Here is a 21,398-nt window from a genome sequence, read left to right on the forward strand (position 1 = left end):
ACTGGACGCTTCTCTAAATTAGTCATTCTTCACAAGAATACAGAAAACAAATTCAAGTGATAGAATCATAAACTCCATCTTGAGCACTTTCCAGGATAATACTGCAGTCAAATAAAGGACCCCCATTTATCTCCCCAAGTGCATATTCCAACTGAGATCTGCACAAGCTAGAAATTGAACCTGGAATCTGCTCTATATTCAAAATTCCGAGTGATGGAATGAGAGAACTTACCATAGACAAAAAAAAACCAAGATCACCATTTTGATTACTGCCTTTATTAAATTTAAAACAAAACATGTAACATTTTCAGAACATAAATGTATTAAACAATGATTACAATTCAACTTCAATAGAAAACAAATTGCAAATTTATTGAAATGACTAGAAATTAGTTATTTACAAAATGGTAACTTTAAAAAATCCTCTGCTGATGTGCTATCCTTTGCCAACACGCAAGTTCAGTTGGCTTCCCATCTGAATAAGAACTGTTCGTTAACACTAAGAATTCTGTATTTCTAAGTTAATTAAATATTTAGCAGAACAGAGACAATTTGATATAGGAAGCAAAATTATGCCAAGTCAAAACTTGCACAGGTAGTCTCTAAATGAATTTCCAACTTCCCTTTATCAGTTATTGTCTTAAATTTAAGAGATTCCATTTGGAGAAAATATATTGCTAATGCAAAGGACCAGTGATCCAAGCTCCATTATATAGAAAAGACAATGACACTATTTGACATGCGGCCTCAGAAAACAAGTAGGCACATTTTTATCAATGTGACGTCTATCATACAACGGATATTGAAAGCTTGGGAGAACAAGATAAAATCAATACTAGCTCTGCTCAAAGCTGTGCTATCTACTCAACATCAATATTTTTTCATGAAATTAGGAAAATTAATAAATGTTTGGATAAACGATAGGAAGGATAAAACCCAGTTGCAGAAAAACTCACTTGGGCTTTGTTTCCGCGTCTGTCACTTGTCGAATATAGATACTGTCTTCAGGGTGCTCAATTTCACCTTTCTCATACATGTATGATGATGCTATAGCAATTGCAGAGCCATCATTGCTGAAAGCAAGCGATGCAATACTAGTTGGGTAGCGGTGGAACTGGCACAATCTTTTCTTGTTGAAGGGGTCCCAGATATTCACAAATCCATCAGAGCCCCCTAAAATGTAAACACCAAAAATAGTTCAATTCCACTTGTTTAATATAATTAGGACTTGTTGGCTTAGTTTGAACCTTTACCCAAGTAATATGTTAATGTACTTATTGTTTAAAAATTAACATTATCCTGAATTTGAAAACCATTCAATTTTTATTTACATGCAAATGCTTCAGACAAATGATATTTCAAAATGTTAATACAGCAACGTACAAGGAAAGGAGAGCTAGATTCACAAATATTTATTATTTCAAATCAATCCTTCAATTCAGCACATTTCAAATGCTCAATATTTTTTGACATAATTGACAATCTTGTTTCAATTTCTGACCAAGTAATATTGTTATAATGCAAATCTTTTCAAAGATTTGAGTGCAGCAAGTGTGCGACAATACCACCACTTCAAAACCATACATTAGTCAAACTTCTAAACATGCTATTATTTTATCATAATAGGTTATAAGTTTAAGAATTAACAAAAACTTAATCCCATCAGTATCAGAACATCTTTCATCACACTGGCTGCGACAATGCAAACAACAGCCCAAAGGAAGCTCAGAATGATGATGTTTTCTAATGCCCAATCCAGGAAAATAGAATGGCAACAAAATTGCATGTTGCATTTATCGTTCGCATTTTCATCTCTCTCTCTCTCTCTCTCCTCCCAAATTTAAACTACTCTTAAAATGTAAAACAAAGTTTTTCTGAAGTCAAGGGTCTTCTGTACATATCTCAGGTGATTAGTTTTCAAGATGAGTGAAATATTTGTCTACATATTCAGACAGGCGTGTTTTCAGCTCAAGCAAAGAAACACAGGCAGTTTACACTTTGGGATCAACCCAGGTGAAAACTGCCCTAGTGTCCAAAAAGCGTTTTTTTATAAAAAATTTCCACTTAAAACTTTGTGCATTCACGCCAGTATAAAAACGTGCAAATATAACAGCATTTTTAAAATCAGACTAGATTACTTACAGTGTGGAAACAGGCCCTTCGGCCCAACAAGTCCACACCAACCCGCCGAAGTGCAACCCACCCATACCCCCACACTTACCCCTTACCTAACACTACAGGCAATTTAGCATGGCCAATTCACCTGACCCGCACATCTTTGGACTGTCGGAGGAAACCGGAGCACCAGGAGGAAACCCACGCGGACACGGGGAGAATGTGCAAACTCCACACAGTCAGTCGCCTGAGTCGGGAATTGAACCCGGGTCTCAGGCGCTGTGAGGCAGCAGTGCTTACCACTGTGCCACCGTGCCGCCCACAACATTTTAGAACTTTTTTTTCAAACTTTGTTTCAAAAATATTTCTCAATAAATTTAGGAATAGTAAATCAGTACACTTTTAGTAATTCAGCTGAAAATGGACAATACAAAATAACAATTCTGAATCAGAATACCTCAAGTCATTTGCCATAAATCAGATTATAAATAATTGCAACTACTTTATCTGCACCGAACAATTTCCTTGATGTTTGATCGAGTCAGTACCTTAGCAAATTAAAATAAAAATTACTATCAAAATATCCTTAGACCTGTTCTCATGAGTTCAGTGGGAACTGCTAAGTGGATGATCTATCTCAGCCTCTTTCAGATATCCTGCAACAGAAGGCAGTCTTCAGCCAATTCCTAACACAAAGGAAGATGGCCATGGTTTCTTAAGTTCAATCATCTCAGGAGATTCTCAAGGAAATATCCTTGACCCAATCATCTTTAGCTCCTTCACTGGCCTTTCCCATCATCATAACTGACAGAAGTGGATATGTGCAACTAGTGCTGACTCCCCAGTCACTGAAGCAGACAGTGTTCAATTGTAGCAAGACCTGGACAATATCCAGCTTTGGGCTGACAAGTAGCAAGTTACCTTCATGCTACACAAGGGCTAGGCAATGATCACATCCACTGAGACAATCTTGACATTCTCCTCGACATTCAACAGTATTACTATCACTGAAACCCACACTAAAATCCTGGGTGACCATTAACCAGAAACTGAACTAACTAGCCTATAAATGCTTTGGCTACGTCACAGGTCTAAGACCAGGAATCATGCATCCCAAATAACTCGCCTGCAGACTCTCCAAAGCCTGCTCATCACCTGCAATGTACAAATCAGGAGTGCAATAGAATACCTGCCTGAAGATGTGCAGCTCCAACACTGGAGAAACTTGACACCATCCAAGACAAATTAGCCTGTCCAATTGGTACTAAATTCGCCAACATTTACTCTCATCACCACTGCCACTCAAGATTTACTGCAGAAATTCACCAAGGGCTCTTAGACAGCACCTTCTAACCTTGTCCATCTTGAAGAAAAAGGGGAGCAGAGACAACCACCTGCAGGCTCCCATTCAAGCTACTCAACATCCTAGCTTGGAAACAAATCATTGTAACAAGCTCAATTTTAGAATCTTCTCCAAGGTCTACAAATCAGCACAATTAACAAACAAAAACTGTAAAGGTTAGCAATTAATTTAATGGTCACAATCATCAGGACTGTCTTTTCAAGCTAACAAGATTGTGAAAACTAATTTGCGTTGGACGTCATTTGGGTTGGATGGATTGCAGATACGTTGACTTGGTTTACTGCAATCTAGCAGAAACTTCAAACGCTGAACAAATTCTATGGTACCAAAACAAACATTAATGTCACTAAATATAATATTTCATAGAAATCAGATTGCTAACAGAGGCTCTGTTTCTTTATCTCTTCCCAGTTCTTCTTTAACACCAACAATCTAGGCCAATACACTGGATGACTAAGTTAAATAGGACTAGAATATTACTTTCACATGCAGTGCCTAGATTTGCTGAGTTTATACTTTTAAGCTCAGACTCTAACCATTAGTTTATCCTCAATAGTTTTCCCACTTCAACTGGTACGGGAGCAAACTGTTACCCATTTAGATTAATATTCAATCTGACCAAAAAAGCCTTTGGCCACTTTGATCAACTCCAATAATTGAAAAAAAAAGTTGTTTTAATATTCCTATGTTTTCTCTTGATTTTTACTCTCAATGAGAATTCTGAAGAGATTACAATTTTGTATTTCAAAGACGTCTGGGCAATTCTGAAGGAGTGGCAAAGTTGCTCATCAGCGAGCTCAACACCTCCAACCGCTTTCAAAACAAAAACTCCCACTGTTGCCTACTTTCCAAATTTTAATAACATGCTTTACCCAGCTTTACTTTCTGAAAACCTCCTATCTAACTTCTACTGCATTGGGTAATGTGAAAAATTATACTATGACTAAGAGGCTCAGTTTCTTCATTCTCCTTCAACTTCGCTAAAATTTCACCTCAGCAGTTTATTTTCATAATTCATTCTTCTTTCTATTAGTGGCTTGAACAATGACATAATAGCAACTCCAATAGTTTTGTCTTCATAACCACATACTCACCTATTACTTACAGCTTCTCCTTCAACTTCCTGTTCAAACCTGTGTACATCATACTCAATGATAATTCAGAAGCACATGGTCAACATCCATATGCAAATGATCAAAATACCATGTTCAAAATGTTGGCCATTCATTAAGACACTTTATAAATGAAGATAACTAAGTGAAAGGACACCATCCAAAAGAAGAAAGAGCGTAAAACTGAAAATACCTTTAAAAATGGTGAGGAGCAAACAGGAGGTTCAAAGAGTGTGTTTTGAAACAACAAAGAGCTGAACAACTAACAATATAGGCAAAAGAAGGGGAGAATATATTCAAAAAGCTCAAAAACAAAGAATCTGCAATTATGGGAGTCAATGTTGACACTGAGAGGGAGGTGTTAAAATGCAGTGAGGGTAAAGAGTCAACATAGGTTTAAGGATAAACATATTGGTGATTGCGACTTTGTTTAGCTAAGGGATATGGGTTATGGCAATTTGTTGCTGATATAAACTTTGTACCTGCATCCCCTCCATTGATTCAATGGCTATCGCTACATTGATGCGTGCCAAAAATTTCTTCCAGTTTAATGCTAACTCCCTCCTACTATGTCTGTGTTTGACTTTCCCTCTGCTAGTATTGTACTGAATCTAATACAGGGTAAAAACAATGACTGCAGATGCTGGAAACCAGATTCTGGATTAGTGGTGCTGGAAGAGCACAGCAGTTCAAGCAGCATCCGAGGAGCAGTAAAATCGATGTTTCGGGCAAAAGCCCTTCATCAGGAACAAAGGCAGAGAGCCTGAAGGGTGGAGAGAGAAGCTAGAGGAGGGTAGGGATGGAGAAAGTAGCATAGAGTACAATAGGTGAGTGGGGGAGAGAATGAAGGTGATAGGTCAGGGAGGAGGGTGGAGTGGATAGGTGGAAAAGAAGATAGGCAGGTAGGACAAGTCATGGGGACAGTGCTGAGCTAGAAGTTTGGAACTAGGGTGCGGTGGGGGAAGGGGAAATGAGGAAACTGTTGAAGTCCACATTGATGCCCTGGGTTTGAAGTGTTCTGAGGCAGAAGATAAGGGCGTTCTTCCTCCAGGTGTCTGGTGGTGAGGGAGCGGTGGTGAAGGAGGCGCAGGACCTCCATGTCCTTGGCAGAGTGGGAGGGGGAGTTGAAATGTTGGGCCACAGAGCGGTGTGGTTGATTGATGCGGGTGTCCTGGAGATATTCCCTAAAGCGCTCTGCTAGGAGGCATCCAGTCTCTCCAATATAGAGGAGACCGCATCGGGAGCAACGGATATAATAAATTATATTGGTGGATGTGAAGGTAAAACTTTGATGGATGTGGAAGGCTCCTTTAGGACCTTGGATGGAGGTGAGGGAGGTGGTGTGGGCACAGGTTTTGCAATTCCTGCAGTGGCAGGGGAAGGTGCCAGGATGGGAGGGTAGGTTGTAGGGTGGCATGGACCTGACCAGGTAGTCACAGAGGGAACGGTCTTTGTGGAAGGCGGAAAAGGGGTGGGGAGGGAAATATATCCTTGGTGGTGGGGTCTTTTTGGAGGTGGCAAAAATGTCGGCGGATGATTTGGTTTATGCGAAGGTTGGTAGGGTGGAAGGTGAGCACCAGGGGCATTCTGTCCTTGTTACGGTTGGAGGGGAGGGGTCTGAGGTGCGAGATATGGACGATATGCGTTGGAGGGCATCTTTAACCACGTGGGAAGGGAAATTGCGGCCATCCAGTGTGTTCTGTGGTGGAACTGATCCTCCTGGGAGCAGATATGGCAGAGGCGGAGGAATTGGAAATACAGGATGGCATTTTTGTAAGAGGTAGGGTGGGAAGAGGTGTAATCCGGGTAGCTGTGGAAGTCGGTGGGTTTGTAAAAAATGTCAGTGTCAAGTTGGTCGTCATTAATGGAGATGGAGAGGTCCAGGAAGGGGAGGGAGGTGTCAGAGATGGTCCAGGTAAATTTAAGGTCAGGGCACAGTTTTACTAAAATTGGATTTCTTTGGCCACAGCAGTTTGTAAGACCACTTCAGCTTCCAGCAGACAAAAAAACCTGCCTTTACAAGTGAAGGTTACATGTATAACAATATTAATAAAGATTCAGCCATCTTTTAAAATTAACTAAAATAATTAAAAATGCCAGAATATTCTTGAACACAAAGAAAAATTAGGGCTATTTTTGTAAAGCTTTTAAAAGAAAAAGAAACATAGCTTGATGAGAAGCATTGATTAATCATAGTTAGGAGATGCATTTTCCACGAAATGATCCTATTGTTTAAATTTCCAGAGTAAATTTGACTCTAATACCAAGCTGCAGAAATAAGTGCCACTCCAAGGCTCCAATCCATGAACTAAAATCTTTTAATCGGTTTTTATCACAGCCATTTCATTCTCTTGTTCTGTCGATTTAAAAATTCACATCAATTTTTAAATGGCTTTGCTTAAATTATCTGCAAATAAATTATTTTATTCTTTCATGGAATGTGGACATTACAGGCAAGGCACCGGTTGCCCATCTCTAACTTGATGCTGCAGATGACTTTGTGCAGTTCACTGGAAAACAAATTCCAAGGGTGACGGTACAGGAAGTGGAGTAGTTACAAGTCTGGATGTTGTGCCGCTTTGAGCAACATGCAGGTAAGTGTTCTCTGATCTGCTGCATTGGTCTTTCTAGGTTGTAGAAGTCATAGGTTTCGAAGGTGCTGTTGGAGAAGCCTTGGTGAATTTCTCCAATAGAAGTCATGATTTGGAGATGCCGGTGTTGGGCTGGGGTGTACAAAGCTAACACCAAGTTATAGTCCAACAGGTTTAATTGGAAGCACACTAGCTTTCAGAGCGACGCTCCTTCATCAGGTGATAGTGGAGGGCTCGATCGTTACAGAATTTATAGCAAAAGTTTGCAGTGTGATGTAACTGAAATTATACATTGAAAAATTGATTGTCTGTTAAGCCTTTCATCTGTTAGAATACAGTGATTTTGTGTAAATCACAAAACTTTTTTAAAAAACAATGGTGATAGGTGTTAGCCCCCTGTGTTCTCTGTCTATGATTTGATGTTTAGATGGTTTCTAGTCTAAAAAGTGAGATAACAATCTAAACAATGTAAAAGGTATTAACAAGGTATTAAATTGTAAGCTGGTATTGGAAAGTAACGACAGCATATACATTAGATGAGTCAACTGCACTTTAATATCTCCAAAGTTAAAAATGACAGGTGCTGGTGCATGTGGGTAACCAAGTGAAGAATCCAAGGAAAACGTTAACTGTGCCAAGAATAGTTGAAAGGTAGCATATAAAAGTAACCTGGTACTGAAGTTTTACTTTGGTCATACAAATCTAACCAATTCTGATTTAATAAAGCAAGAAGCAGACAAAAATCTAAAATATCATGAACTGAATTGGGAATCAAATTCATATAATAGAGGAGGAATTTCAAACTCAAGAAAAACAAACGAAAAAGTTTTTTAAACAATGTTTTGTATAAACAAAACTATATCTGATGAAAATATGTTCAAAGTGATCCAGCTTACTTGAATTCATGTTTCTGTACACGTAAACCAGTTACTGATTATAAACATACATTAATTTGAACCTGAAGTAACAGAAAATGTAACTAGATCAAAACATTACTTTTCAGAAATCTAGTTAATTCATGTTTGTATTACATCTTACCTGTAGCAAATGTGTTATGAACACTGTGAAAGGAAATTGCATTGACTGGATAAATTTGTTCAAGGTTGTTTTCTTTTAATCGGTGACATTTAAAAGCATATTTTTTCTTCTGCACTTCTGGGTTTGGATCAAGATACTCCACTGCAACACGTCCCTCAATTGAACTCAGAACGTAACCCTAAAAAGCAGAAAAATTTGATCCCATGAAAACTCCAGAAATTCCAAAACCAGATGAAAAAAAATCTTTCTGCATAAATCAACAGCTGTCAATCCTCACAATACCCTAATACTTCTTCATTTGATGCAAGACAGGAGAAATCAATACATAATTTAGCTCTCATTTGCCACTGCTCAAAACGTACTGTAAATACACAGTAATATTGAACATAAAATTGGTACCTAGGAGAAAGTGAGGACTGTAGATGCTGGAGACCAGAGATGAAAAGTGTGGTGCTGGAAAAACACAGCAGGCCAGGCAGCATCCGAGCAGCAGGAGAACCGATGTTTCAGGCATAAGCCCTTCTTCAGGAATGAAGGGCTCATTCCTGAAGGAGGCCTTATGCCCGAAACATCGATTCTCCTGCTCCTCGGATGCTGCCTGGCCTGTGTTTTTCCAGCACCACACTTTTCAACTATAATTGGTATGGTACCTGTAAAGTGAAAGTGGGTAGAGTTGAGATGAAGACCCAAAGCATTCAACTAATAGGCCAAAGTAGAATCACCATCTATGTCTTGCACATCAACAATACCTTCCACATGCATTCTTGCATGAACCCACTGACCTTCATATTCTGTTGTAGCTTGCTTCTCACACGAGATCATATAATATTTTTAAAAGATACAAGTACATTGAATCATTTGGTACGACTTGCTTTTTACTGACAGGATCTCTTACACTGATGCCAGGTCAAAATCATGATTCAATACCTAGTAGAAATCATCAATGATTTCAGACATTAAACTGGCATTTAACCAAACTACAGTGGGCAACTATAGCTACTTTGCAGCAATTTGAAACAATTTCACAGCATTGTTAAACTGCTATGTCCATCTTTTGTAACATTTCTAATCAAAAACTAACTCAGTTTTTTTTCCTATGAACCCATGGAAGTAGTTGCAAAGGAAATGTCAATGCAAAAAATTGTCGTCAGACTGGTTGCCATTTGTGCAACTAAGTCTTCTGCCTCACGTATCCTAACATAGCATGAGAAAATCTATAGACCTTCCCAGCCTATAATGTATCCAAGGGAAACACTGATCAAATATTTCTTTTAAATACAAGTCAAAACACATTGTATTTTCTATGATGAGTACGTCACAAATACTATAAGCAGACAACATTGCTTACATTGACCAAAACTTTAATAAGATATCATTGAACTTTTTTTTCTCTGCTAGTAAAACAAAATATAATAAGGTGGACAATTGCAGTACCTCACAAGAAGGTGGAAAACTGCATCTTACAAAGGAACTTGTTCAAGAAACATGACAACAAGAGTTTACAGCTCACAAGATGCACAATGGCCCAGATCTTCTAACAGGAAGAAACTCAGACATAAGGAGCGCATGAATTTTAGCCACTCACCAATAACTTGCACAGTATTTTAACACATGAACTTTTAACTGTCACAGAACTTTCACATGCTCGTGTCTGTCCCTGTCCCTCACTTACACACACACACACACACACACACACACACAGTATTCTTATGTTTATAACCTTAAAAGTATTAAAGTATTTAAAAGTCAGATTTTTTTTAAATTAAAAAAGTGTCATTACTGGTTTAAAATAAGCTCATCTGTCAATGAGCTGAAAATTGGTCTCAAGGGTTTGTCTCCAATTCCCCAGCAACAAGATTTCATCAGTGTTATATTAACACAAAGTTTGCTCCTCCTGGTGCAATGCCCTGCTGCAGCAATAGGAGGTGGTTCTAACTGCAGCTAACAAAGTAGGTTAAGTTCCTATCTCTGTGAAATCAGCAAACATCAATGCTTCTCCACTGGTCACAACATCCAGGACTCGAGGTTGTATTTTTAAGACTGTTGAATATATACCAGAGACCACATAGGATTATTGTAAAAAAATAACAAAATAATGGAGATTCTGGAAAGTTCAGATAAAGTTAAATATGCTGGAAATATTCAACAGGTCAGATAACATCTGCAGAGAGAAGGATAAAGATTTTTATATATTTGCAACTGAAATCACTAATCTGTTTTGACCCCCATATCTTAAGAATAGGGAGGCTGTGGAAAAAGTGAAGAACAACATTTGGATAGACACATGCATAGGAAAGGTTTGGAGGGATATGGGCCAGCAAATTTGCTATAACACGATTGACGAATTGGGGACATTATTTCTATAGCGCAAACTTTTAAAGTGTATATTGGTTATAATGCAATTCCGGCCCCATTAGTTTAAATGGTATTGCTACTACAAACATTTCTTATGACACAGCATGGCATGAGAACAGAATTACCAAATTATAGCAGAACCAACTATAATTGCCAAGACACATTTACATTTTTATTTTAGAATCAGCCATCTACAACAACTTCCATATTTTGTGATAACTGAGCTTCTCACAATCATATGAATTTGAAAGTTTCAGACAGAAGAGAACATTGCCAGTTAGAAGACAAGGAATTAGTTCATTCAATTGCAACGTACGGTGGAAAAGTCTCTTGGAGCTTGCATGATTTCCTTCAGCCTAGTTTTTGCACTTCTCAAGATACTTCAAAGTATTCAATTTATCAGGTGTAATAATTCTAAATGCATCAAATTATCTTTCACCCTTCTCCAAGATAATGGGAGCTCCTACATTCTATACATTGACATACAATGTAAAGATAATTAGCTCACTTCAGTGGACAACTGGTTTATGCTGCAGAGTGATGCCAACAGTACGGGTTCAATTCCTGAGCTATTGAACGCTATCCTGAAAGTCTTCTCAACCTCTCCCTGGCCTGAGGTGTGACGACCCTCAGGTTAAATCACCACCAGTTGTGTCTCTCTGATCTGAGAACAGCCCTACGACGACTTTAACTCTGCAGAGTGTACGAATCAACTATGTTTGAGCCAATTATAATGTTGTTTAAGATGAATAATACATTAAGTACCTGTTTATTTGGAAATGCTCTGATGCAGCGTGTCTGATACTTCAAACTGGACTCTCTCCTTTGCTGTACATATCCCATGTTCCTCAGGTCCCACACCAGCACACGGCGACTAGCAGTACCCACAATTAGGCGATCTCCTGAAACAGAAAGTGTGTACACCTAAGGAGAAAAAGAGTAATACCTTATATTATAACTGCTCACATTAAAGAAAATATCTATGCAACTCTAAGTCCTAATCTATCAAAAGGAAATAACAATTAAGTGGACTGCCCACTTTTCAATTAACGATGGCAAACATCTTAAGGCAATTTGCATTTAGGACACTATATAGAGGTACCCATATTTCATTAAAAGCAGAAGTGACTGTACTGACTCATTACAGTCAGTGCATTATCCAACAGATTCTTCGAATAGTTTTGAAAATTATATAGTGACAAATACATGTGCATCCCAATCATTATGATCTCAGCCGATGGCAAGATGACTAGCCAGATTGGAAACTAACTTGCTCACTCTCTCGGCGGAGCAGGTAACGGCTGTCTGGTGGTGTTTTTTTTAAGTCGCGGTATAGTCCAGTTATTGTTTTTTTAACGGCTAAAATTTAAAGTTTTTTTTAAGCGCCTAGCGGACCCGGAAGCTGGTGTCGTGCTAGCTTACCTGGGAAGGTTTTTTTTTCTTATAAAAGCGCGCAGGCGAGGAAACCGAGGCACTACAGGGGTACAGCCTCCCACCCGTCCTCTTCCTCTAACCTAATAATAAGACCCGTTGTGGTAAGCAGGTAAGTGCTGCATTTTGCTTGTTTGTTTCTTTAGATCTAGTTTTTAAAAGTTTACTTTTTAGAGGGATGGCAGCGAAGGCAGTGCAATGTTCCTCTTGCAACATGTATGAGGTGAAGCCATTAGCGTCCCTGCTGATTACACTTGCAAGTGTACCCATCTCCAGCTCCTCTAAGACCGTGTTAGGGAACTGGAGCTGGAGTTGGATGAACTGCGGATCATTCGGGAGACAGAGGTGGTCATAGATCAGAGCTTTAGGGAAGTAGTTACTCCGAAAGTTATAGAGAGATGGGTGACAGTGAGGGGGAGTGGGAGGAAGCAGCCAGTGCAGGGCCCCCTGCGGTCATTCCCCTCAAGAACAAGTATACCATTTTGGATACTTGTGGGGGGGATGACTTACCAGGGGTAAGCAACGAGGTTCAGGCCTCTGGCACGGAGCCTGTCCCCGTTGCTCAGAAGGGAAGGGTGGAGAAAGGTAGAGCGATAGTAATTGGGGACTCAATAGTGAGGGGCACAGATAGGCGGTTTTGCGGGGGCGACAGAGACTCACGACTGGTATGTTGCCTCCCAGGTGCAAGGGTACGTGATGTCTCTGATCGTGTTTTCCGGGTCCTTAAGGGGAAGGGGGAGCAGCCCCAGATCGTGGTCCACGTTGGCACCAACAACATAGGTAGGAAGAGGGGTGAGGATGTTAGGCAGGGCTTTCAGGGAGCTAGGTTGGAAGCTCAGAACTAGAACGAACAGAGTTGTTGTCTCTGGTTTGTTACCCGTGCCACGTAATAGAGTGTCGAGGAATAGGGAGAGAGAACAGTTAAATGCGTGGCTACAGGGATGGTGCAGGAGGGAGGGATTCCGGTTTCTGGATAACTGGGGTTCTTTCTGGGGAAGGTGGGACCTCTATAAACAGGATGGTCTACACCTGAACCTGAGGGGCACCAGTATCCTTGGGGGGAGGTTTGCTAGTGCTCTTTGGGAGGGTTTAAACTAACTCTGCAGGGGCATGGGAACCTGGACTGTAGCTTTAGGTACAGGACCTTGAGTGTAGGGAGGTTAGGAACATGGCATCCATCTCGAAGGAGGGTGCCTGTAAACAGGAAGGTGGCTTGAAGTGTGTATACTTCAATGCCAGAAGTGTAAGAAATAAGGTAGGTGAACTTGCAGCGTGGGTTGGTACCTGGGACTTCGATGTTGTGGCCATTACAGAGACGTGGGTAGAACAGGGACAGGAATGGCTGTTGCAGGTTCCAGGGTTTAAATGTTTTAGTAGGGTCAGAGATGGGGGTAAAAGAGGGGGAGGTGTGGCATTGCTTGTCAAGGATAGTATTACAGCGGTGGAAAGGACGATGGAGGAAGACTTGCCATCTGAGGTAGTTTGGGCTGAGGTTAGAAATAGGAAAGGTGAGGTCACCCTATTAGGAGTTTTCTACAGGCCTCCTAATAGTCCAAGAGAAGTAGAGGAAAGTATTGCGAGGATGATTCAGGAGAAGAGTGAAAGTAGCAGGGTGGTTGTTATGGGGGACTTTAACTTTCCAGATATTGACTGGGAAAGCTATAGCTCGAGTTCGTTAGATGGGTCGGTGTTTGTCCAATGTGTGCAGGAGGGTTTCATGACACAATATGTAGACAGGCCAACAAGAGGTGAGGCTATACTGGATTTGGTTCTAGGTAATGAACCAGGCCAGGTGTTAGACTTGGAGGTAGGTGAGCACTTCAGGGACAGTGACCACAACTCGGTGACTTTTACTTTAGTGATGGAGAGGGATAAGTGTGCACTGCAGGGCAAGAGATATAGCTGGGGGCAGGGAAATTATGATGCAGTGAGGCATGACTTAGGATGCGTGGATTGGAAAAATAGGCTTCAAGGGAAGAACACAAATGATATGTGGAGATTGTTCAAGGAACAGCTAATGGGTGTCCTTGATAAGTATGTACCAGTCAGGCAGGGAGTAAAGGGTCTCGTGAGGGAGCCGTGGTTTAATAAGGAATTGGAATCCCTTGTGAAAGGGAAGAGGGCGGCCTATGTAAAGATGAGGCTTAAAGGTTCAGTTGGGGCAATTGAGAGTTATAAGGTAGCCAGGAAGGATCTAAAGAGAGAGCTAAGAGCAGCAAGAAGGGGACATGAAAAGTCCTTAGTTGTCAGGAATAAAAGGATGACTAGGGTAGGTATCGGTCCAGTCAAGGATAGTAGTGGGAAGTTGTGCGTGGAGGCGGAGGAGATTGGAGAGACACTAAATCAATACTTTTCGTCAGTATTCACTCAGGAACAGGACACTGTTGCTGATGTGAATATTGAGTCACAAGTGATTAGAATGGATGGCCTTGAGGTATGTAGGGAAGAGGTCTAGGGAATACTGGAAAGGATGAAAATAGATAAGTCCCCTGGGCCTGATGGCATTTATCCTAGGATCCTCTGGGAAGCTAGGGAGGAGATAGCGGAGCCATTGGCCTTGATTTTTATGTCGTCGTTGTCTACGGGAATAGTGCCAGAAGACTGGAGGATAGCGAATGTAGTCCCCTTGTTCAAGAAGGGGAGTAGGGATAGCCCTAGTAACTATAGGCCAGTGAGTCTCACTTCTGTTGTGGGCAAAGTCTTAGAGAGAATTGTAAGGGATAGGATTTATGAACATCTGGATAGGAATAATGTGACCAAGGATAGTCAGCATGGTTTTGTGAAGGGCAGGTCGTGCCTCACAAACCTTATTGAGTTCTTTGAGAAGGTGACCAAGGAAGTGGACGAGGGTAAAGCTGTAGATGTGGTGTATATGGATTTTAGCAAGGCGTTCGATAAGGTACCCCATGGCAGGCTAATGCAAAAACTACGGAGGTATGGCATTGAGGGTGCATTAGAGGTTTGGATTAGGAATTGGCTGGCTGGAAGGAGACAGAGGGTAGTAGATGATGATATAGGTTCATCTTGGAGTGCAGTTACTAGCGGTGTTCCGCAAGGATCTGTTTTGGGACCATTGCTGTTTGTCATTTTAATAAATGACCTAGAGGAGGGGCTTGAAGGCTGGGTGAACAAGTTTGCGGATGACACGAAAGTCGGTGGAGTTGTGGACAGCGAAGAAGGATGTGGCAGGTTACAGCGGGATATAGATAAGTTGCAGAGCTGGGCAGAAAGGTGGCAAATGGAGTTCAATGTAGCTAAGTGTGAAGTCATTCACTCTGGTAGTAGTAACAAGATGATGGATTACTAGGCTAATGGTAGGCTACTTGGTAGTGTGGATGAACAGAGGGATCTTGGTGTCCATGTACACAGATCTCTGAAAGTTGCCACCCAGGTAAATAGTGCTGTGAAGAAGGCATATGGTGCACTGAGCTTTATTGATAGAGGAATTGAGTTCCAGAGTCCTGAGGTCATGTTGCAGTTGTTTTAGACTCTGGTGCGGCCTCATCTGGAGTATTGTGTGCAGTTTTGGTCGCCATACTATAGGAAGGATGTGGAGGCATTGGAACGAGTGCAGAGGAGGTTTACCAGGATGTTGCCTGGCATGGTAGGAAGATCGTATGAGGAAAGGCTGAGGCACTTGGGGTTGTTCTCATTGGAGAAAAGAAGGTTTAGGGGAGATTTGGTAGAGGTGTACAAGATGATTAGGGGTTTAGATAGGGTTGACAGTGAGAACCTTTTTCCGCTAATGGAGTCAGCTGTTACTAGGGGACACAGCTTTAAATTAAGGGGTGGTAGGTATAGGACAGATGTTAGGGGTAGATTCTTTACTCAGCGGGTTGCGAGTTCATGGAATGCCCTGCCAGTAGCAGTGGTGGACTCTCCCTCTTTATGGTCATTTAAGCAGGCATTGGATAAGCATATGGAGGTTATTGGGCTAGGTAGACTTCGGTCGGCGCAACATCGAGGGCCAAAGGGCCTGTACTGCACTGTATTTTTCTATGTTCTATGTAACTTTATCGATCAAACATTTACTTTCTGTAGTTAGTCACAGAATATGTTCACATGGAGCTGCTTAAGGTTTTTAATATAAAGAACATAAGTCTACTGCACAAAACAAAAACGACAGTGTTGAAAGATTTTAAATAAACAGCAAATAAAGTTTCAACCTCTTTCCTATCGACATCCCTACAGATATTTAATCCAACAGAAATACCACTCAGCTGTCGAATCATCTTCCCCCTCCAGCCTTATTCTTCTTATATTGCAGTTTACAACAGCCTTCCCGTTCTGCTTGCCTTCAGTTCCACTAAGTTGAAAGTTTCTACACAAATATAGCTTGAACTTCACAAACTAAAATTAAGATGAAAAGGCTCTTCTGAACCAAAATCTGAATTCTTTTGCTCAGCAGATGCTGTGCTCCAAAACTAAGTTCTAATTCTCCAAACTGAAATCAAATTAAACTAGCGTGGCTCCAGTCTGTACTCTCCATCTGTCCTAAACTCAGCAGTATAAAGATTCCTGATGAAGGGCTTATGCTCGAAACGTCGAATTCTCTATTCCTGAGATGCTGCCTGGCCTGCTGTGCTTTGACCAGCAACACATTTTCAGCTGTGATCTCCAGCATCTGCAGACCTCATTTTTTACTAGTATAAAGATTTCATCAATAACGCACAAGTATCCTATTAGGCACTTAACTGAAGCATGCTTTCTTGCAAAAGGATGTATTTAGGTTACCATTCCAAACAACTTTCTACTCTCAGATAATTTACATTCAAGAACTAAAACCAAACTATATGTCACCATTTTAAAACGCCAAATTCCCAAATGATAATCATCTTATTATTTGTTAAAGGGAACTTGGACATCAGTGACTACAATCAGCATTTATTGCCCATCCCTAATTATCCTGGACAAAGTGGTGAGCTACCAAATCAAACTACTGCAATTCTTGGGGTGGAGGTGCTATTCAGAACTGAGTGCCAAGATTTTGACCCAGTGACAGGGCTCCAAATCAGGATGATGTATGACTTTGTGACGAACTTGCAGGTGATGGTGGTCCCATGCATCTGCTGTCCTCATCTTTCTTGACAGTCGAGGGCATGGATATGTAAAGTAACGAAGGATCCTGCAGTCCATCAGTAGTAGGATGAGCAAATGTTATAGGGGCTAGCTGAAGTGCTAATCAAGTGAACTGCTTTATCCTCAATGGTATCAAACTTAAGTGTATTGCAGCTGCACCTATCTGGGCAACTGAAGAACACTCCATCACATGCCAGATACGTAACTTGTGGACAAGGGACTGGCACTGTGAAGACAGGATGAGAAATAGTGAATTCAGAGCCTCTAATCTGTCAGTCATAAAACTTTACATCATGGAAACAGACCATTCGGTGCACCTCATCCATGCCAACCGATATCCTAAATGGATCTAGCCAGGATTTTGCCAATATTACTCTAATAAATCCTTCTTATTCATGCACCCATCCAGGCACCTTTTAAATGCTCTAAGTGTACATACTTACACCAACTCTTCTAGCAGCTTGTTCCATACATGCACCACTCTCCGTGAAAAAGTTGCCCTCTCACATTAAAGCTATGCCCTCTATTTTGAATTCCTCTACCATGGGAAAAAAGATCTTTAAATTCACCCTTTCCATGCCCTTCATGATTTTATAAACCCCTATAAAAGGTCACTCCTCCGCCTCTGACACTCAAGAGGTCCCAGCCTATTCAGTCTCTCCCTATATAAACCTTACAACTTCAGCAATGTCCTCGCAAATCTTTTCTGAACCTTTTTCAAGTTTCACAACATCCTTGCTATAGCAGGGAGAACAGAACTGAACTCAGTATTCTAAAAAGGGGCCTAACCAATGCCCTGCACAGCTGCACCATGACCTCTCAACTCCTATAACTCTACACTCGATTTGATTGGTCAGTGCATTAAGTGCCTTCTTCATTACCCTGTCTCCTGCACCCCTAGGTCCCTTTGTCTGCAACACTCACCAGAGCCCTAGCCTGGCCTGATTTGCCTTACCAAAATACAACACCTCATATTTCAATTAAACTTCACCTATTACTCCTTGACTCATTGGTCCATCCGATTGAGGTCCTGTTACACTGTGATGAAACCTTCTTCACTGTCCACTACACCATCAACTTTGGGGTCATCTTCAAACTTACTACCATACCTCCCATATTCACATACAAATCATTTTCTAAATTATAAAAAGCAGTGGACCAAGCACCAATCCTTGTTGCACACCTTTAGTAAATTCTTGTAGCTACACATACATATGTCTCGCCCAGTTCAGCTTCCGGTCAATAGTAAACCCCAGAATTTGACATAGGTATTCAACAACATTAAAGTCATTGAGGACCAAGAGGCAATATTGGGCTCCCTATTAAGCATTCATACCATACAAATGCTAGGCAATGCTACTTGCCACCTACAGGGCCAAGCCTGGTTGTTGTTCTGGTCATGCTGCAATTGCACAGACTGATTCAGTATCTGAAGAATAACAAGTGGTACTCAACGGTGTTTGCGGATGATGGCACACTCTTAGTGACCTTCTGTCCTCCTCATGGTTAACACTAACTTCATGCAGAGCCAGTGAATAATATTAAAATATATTCTATTCTATCAAGGATATTCTATTGTCAGTGTGTTATTTGAGAAAATTTGTAGCTCAGGTTGAGGTTCTGGATGCTGGTTTGCTTGCTGAGCTGGAAGGTTCATTTTCAGACATTTCGCCACCATACTAGGTAACATCTTCAGTGAGCCTCCGGACAAAGCAGTGATGTTTCCTGCTTTCTATTTATATTTTTGGGTTTCTTTGGGTTGTGTGGTGTCATTTCCTGTGGTGATGTCATTTCCTGTCTCAGGGGGTGGTAAATGGGGTTCAAGTCAATGTGTTTGTTGATAGAGTTCTGGTTGGAACACCACGCATCTGGGAATTCTCGTGCGTGTCTCTGTTTGGCTTGTCCTACGATATATGTTTTGTCCCAGTCGAAGTGGCGTCCTTCCTTATCTATATGTAAGGATACTAGTGAGAGACGGTCATGTTGTTTTGTGGCTAGTTGACATTCATGTATCCTGGTGGCTAGCTTTCTGCTTATTTTTCCAATGTAGTGTTTCGCCATCTGGAACATCAACTTACAAATTGGCCAAGGAGCTACATCAAAGATTAAACCCTTAGTAGAAGACTCACGCCATTCCATCCACTCCACCCAAGAATTCCTGAAGACCAAAGACAATAAGATAGAGAGAATGAAATAATGGTCTCCTTTGATGTAACAGAGCTGAAAATGTGTTGCTGGAAAAGTGCAGCAAGTCAGGCAACATCCAAGGAGCAGGAGAATCGACGTTTCGGGCATGAGCCCTTCTTCAGGAATGAGGAAAGTGTGAAGACTTTCTGAAGAAGGGATCATGCCCGAAACGTCGATTCTCCTGCTCCTTGGATGTTGCCTGACCTGCTGCACTTTTCCAGCAACACATTTTCAGCTCTGATCTCCAGCATCTACAGTCCTCACTTTCTCCTTTGATGTAACAGCCCTGTTCACGTCAATCAACATCAACCTGGCCAAGGAAACACTGACTACACTATTAGGAGACCCAAAGACACATACACCAAATACCATCAACTTCATCAGCAATGACAGTATTGTCAAGCTAGTGGACCTGTGTCTTACCACCCACTTCACCTTCAACAACAAGACCTATAGACAAACCAACGGAATTCCTATGGGATCTCCAGGGTTCTTACAAACAGTAATGCAGAGACTCGAACAAACAGTTCGAACAAAAGCCAACCATCCAACCCAAACTTTAGGTCCGCTAAGTGAGAAAACCTTCAAGACCATCAATAATACCTTTACTGGCATAAAATTCACTAAAGAGGAGGAAAACAACAACAAACTGCCTTACATAGATGTCACACTAGAGCGAACAGCCAACGGGAAACTTCAAACTGGCGTCTACAAGAAAACCACATATGGAACAAATATTGAACTACAGAAGCAATCATGCCAACATCCACAAACTAAGCTGCATCAGAACATTATTTCAATGAGCCACCACACACTATAGCACAGAGGAACTATGCAGAGCAGAGGAAAAGCACCTACACAGTGCATTCAAAAAGACTGGGTACCCAATGAACACAGTCCGCTGATTTCTCAGCAATAAACCCAAATAAGCAGACAAAACACCTCCAGAAACACGAGTCACTCTCCCCTACGTCATCTGAAATGACCGCTAGACTACTCAGACTCTTTGGCATCACAGTAGCCCAAAACCCACCAACAGACTTGAACAACAGCTAATGAACTTGAAAGACCCTATACAGGCAAGCAAAACTAATGTCATTTACAAAATACCATGCAAGAACTGGGACTTCCTTGCCTCACACTGTACTATTCTAGGCACAAGGATTTCACACCCTCCATGGCAGATGGTTAAGTCTGAATTCAATAAAATCTTGGATTAAAAACTTGCTTAATGGCAACTGTCATTCATTAATGTAATTTTAGGGAAGGAAATCTATCATCCTTGTATGGTCAGGCCTACATGTGATTCCAGACATACACCAACATGGTTGATTCAAATAATTCTATGATCCAATTGCCTCAAAATGGCCTAGCGAGTCCTCAGTTCAACTGCAACTAGGGATGGGCAACAAACAGAATCGTAGAGATGCACAGCACAGAAACAGACCCTTCGATCCAATGTCGTTCAAATATCCAAAATTAATCTAGTCCCGTTTACCAGCACTTGGCCCATATCCCTCTAAACCTTTCCTATTCATACACCTGCTCCTGGCATGCTATCCTACACCTGTTAAATCAGAAACAAAATATTTTGGGCTTACTGGTGGGAGGTAAAAACTGGAAGGCAGTTCAAATGGTCCTTCTCTACAGGGTTCACTAAGATGATCCTTTTGGGATGAGAGTACCTGCTGCTCCTCAGATATGTCTTCTTCGATTACTTTCACTTCCTTTCAGGAGGAGAAGTGACTCAATTGCGAATTATAACATCTCTAAAATATAAAATGGGTCAAAGGCCACACTTACAGCAACTGCCGAGGAAAATTAAACTGACTTTCTTCAGGTTTTATGTATCTTTCACCGAAGAGAAAAAGCACCTCACTTTCTGGCCACCTCATTCACATCCACAAACTGTTCAGCTACTTGGGAGCCAACTATGTAATTGCTGCTAGGCAGGAGGCAAATTGTCATCTCCATCTGGACACCACTCCTCAAATCAATCAGCTGCTTGTTGCCAGTCAAAGATCCAGTGTCAGTTTGTCTGCAAATAAAAAACTCTCCAGCTTGCTTGAACAAAACAACAATATAGACAAGTGCTGGCAACTTGCTTTTACGTATAGCAATTCCTTC

At 41.1% G+C, this 21,398-nt stretch overlaps 1 protein-coding gene across 1 annotated transcript in view; it reads right to left on the reverse strand.

Moving 5' to 3' along the window:
• Nucleotides 1–260: 260 nt before the first annotated feature.
• bub3 (BUB3 mitotic checkpoint protein) overlaps nucleotides 261–21,398 on the reverse strand; it is a 42,858-nt gene continuing 21,720 nt past the window's right edge. Inside the window, exons 5-7 of the mRNA XM_060842427.1 lie at nucleotides 11,340–11,498; nucleotides 8,220–8,397; nucleotides 261–1,173 (exon numbers count right to left, since the gene is read on the reverse strand). Coding sequence (XP_060698410.1) covers nucleotides 953–1,173; nucleotides 8,220–8,397; nucleotides 11,340–11,498 — 558 coding nt within the window. The 3' untranslated portion in view covers nucleotides 261–952. The remainder of the gene's footprint in view (nucleotides 1,174–8,219; nucleotides 8,398–11,339; nucleotides 11,499–21,398) is intronic.

Source organism: Hemiscyllium ocellatum, chromosome 22, assembly GCF_020745735.1.
Source record: "Hemiscyllium ocellatum isolate sHemOce1 chromosome 22, sHemOce1.pat.X.cur, whole genome shotgun sequence".
Classification (NCBI taxonomy): Eukaryota; Metazoa; Chordata; class Chondrichthyes; order Orectolobiformes; family Hemiscylliidae; genus Hemiscyllium; species Hemiscyllium ocellatum.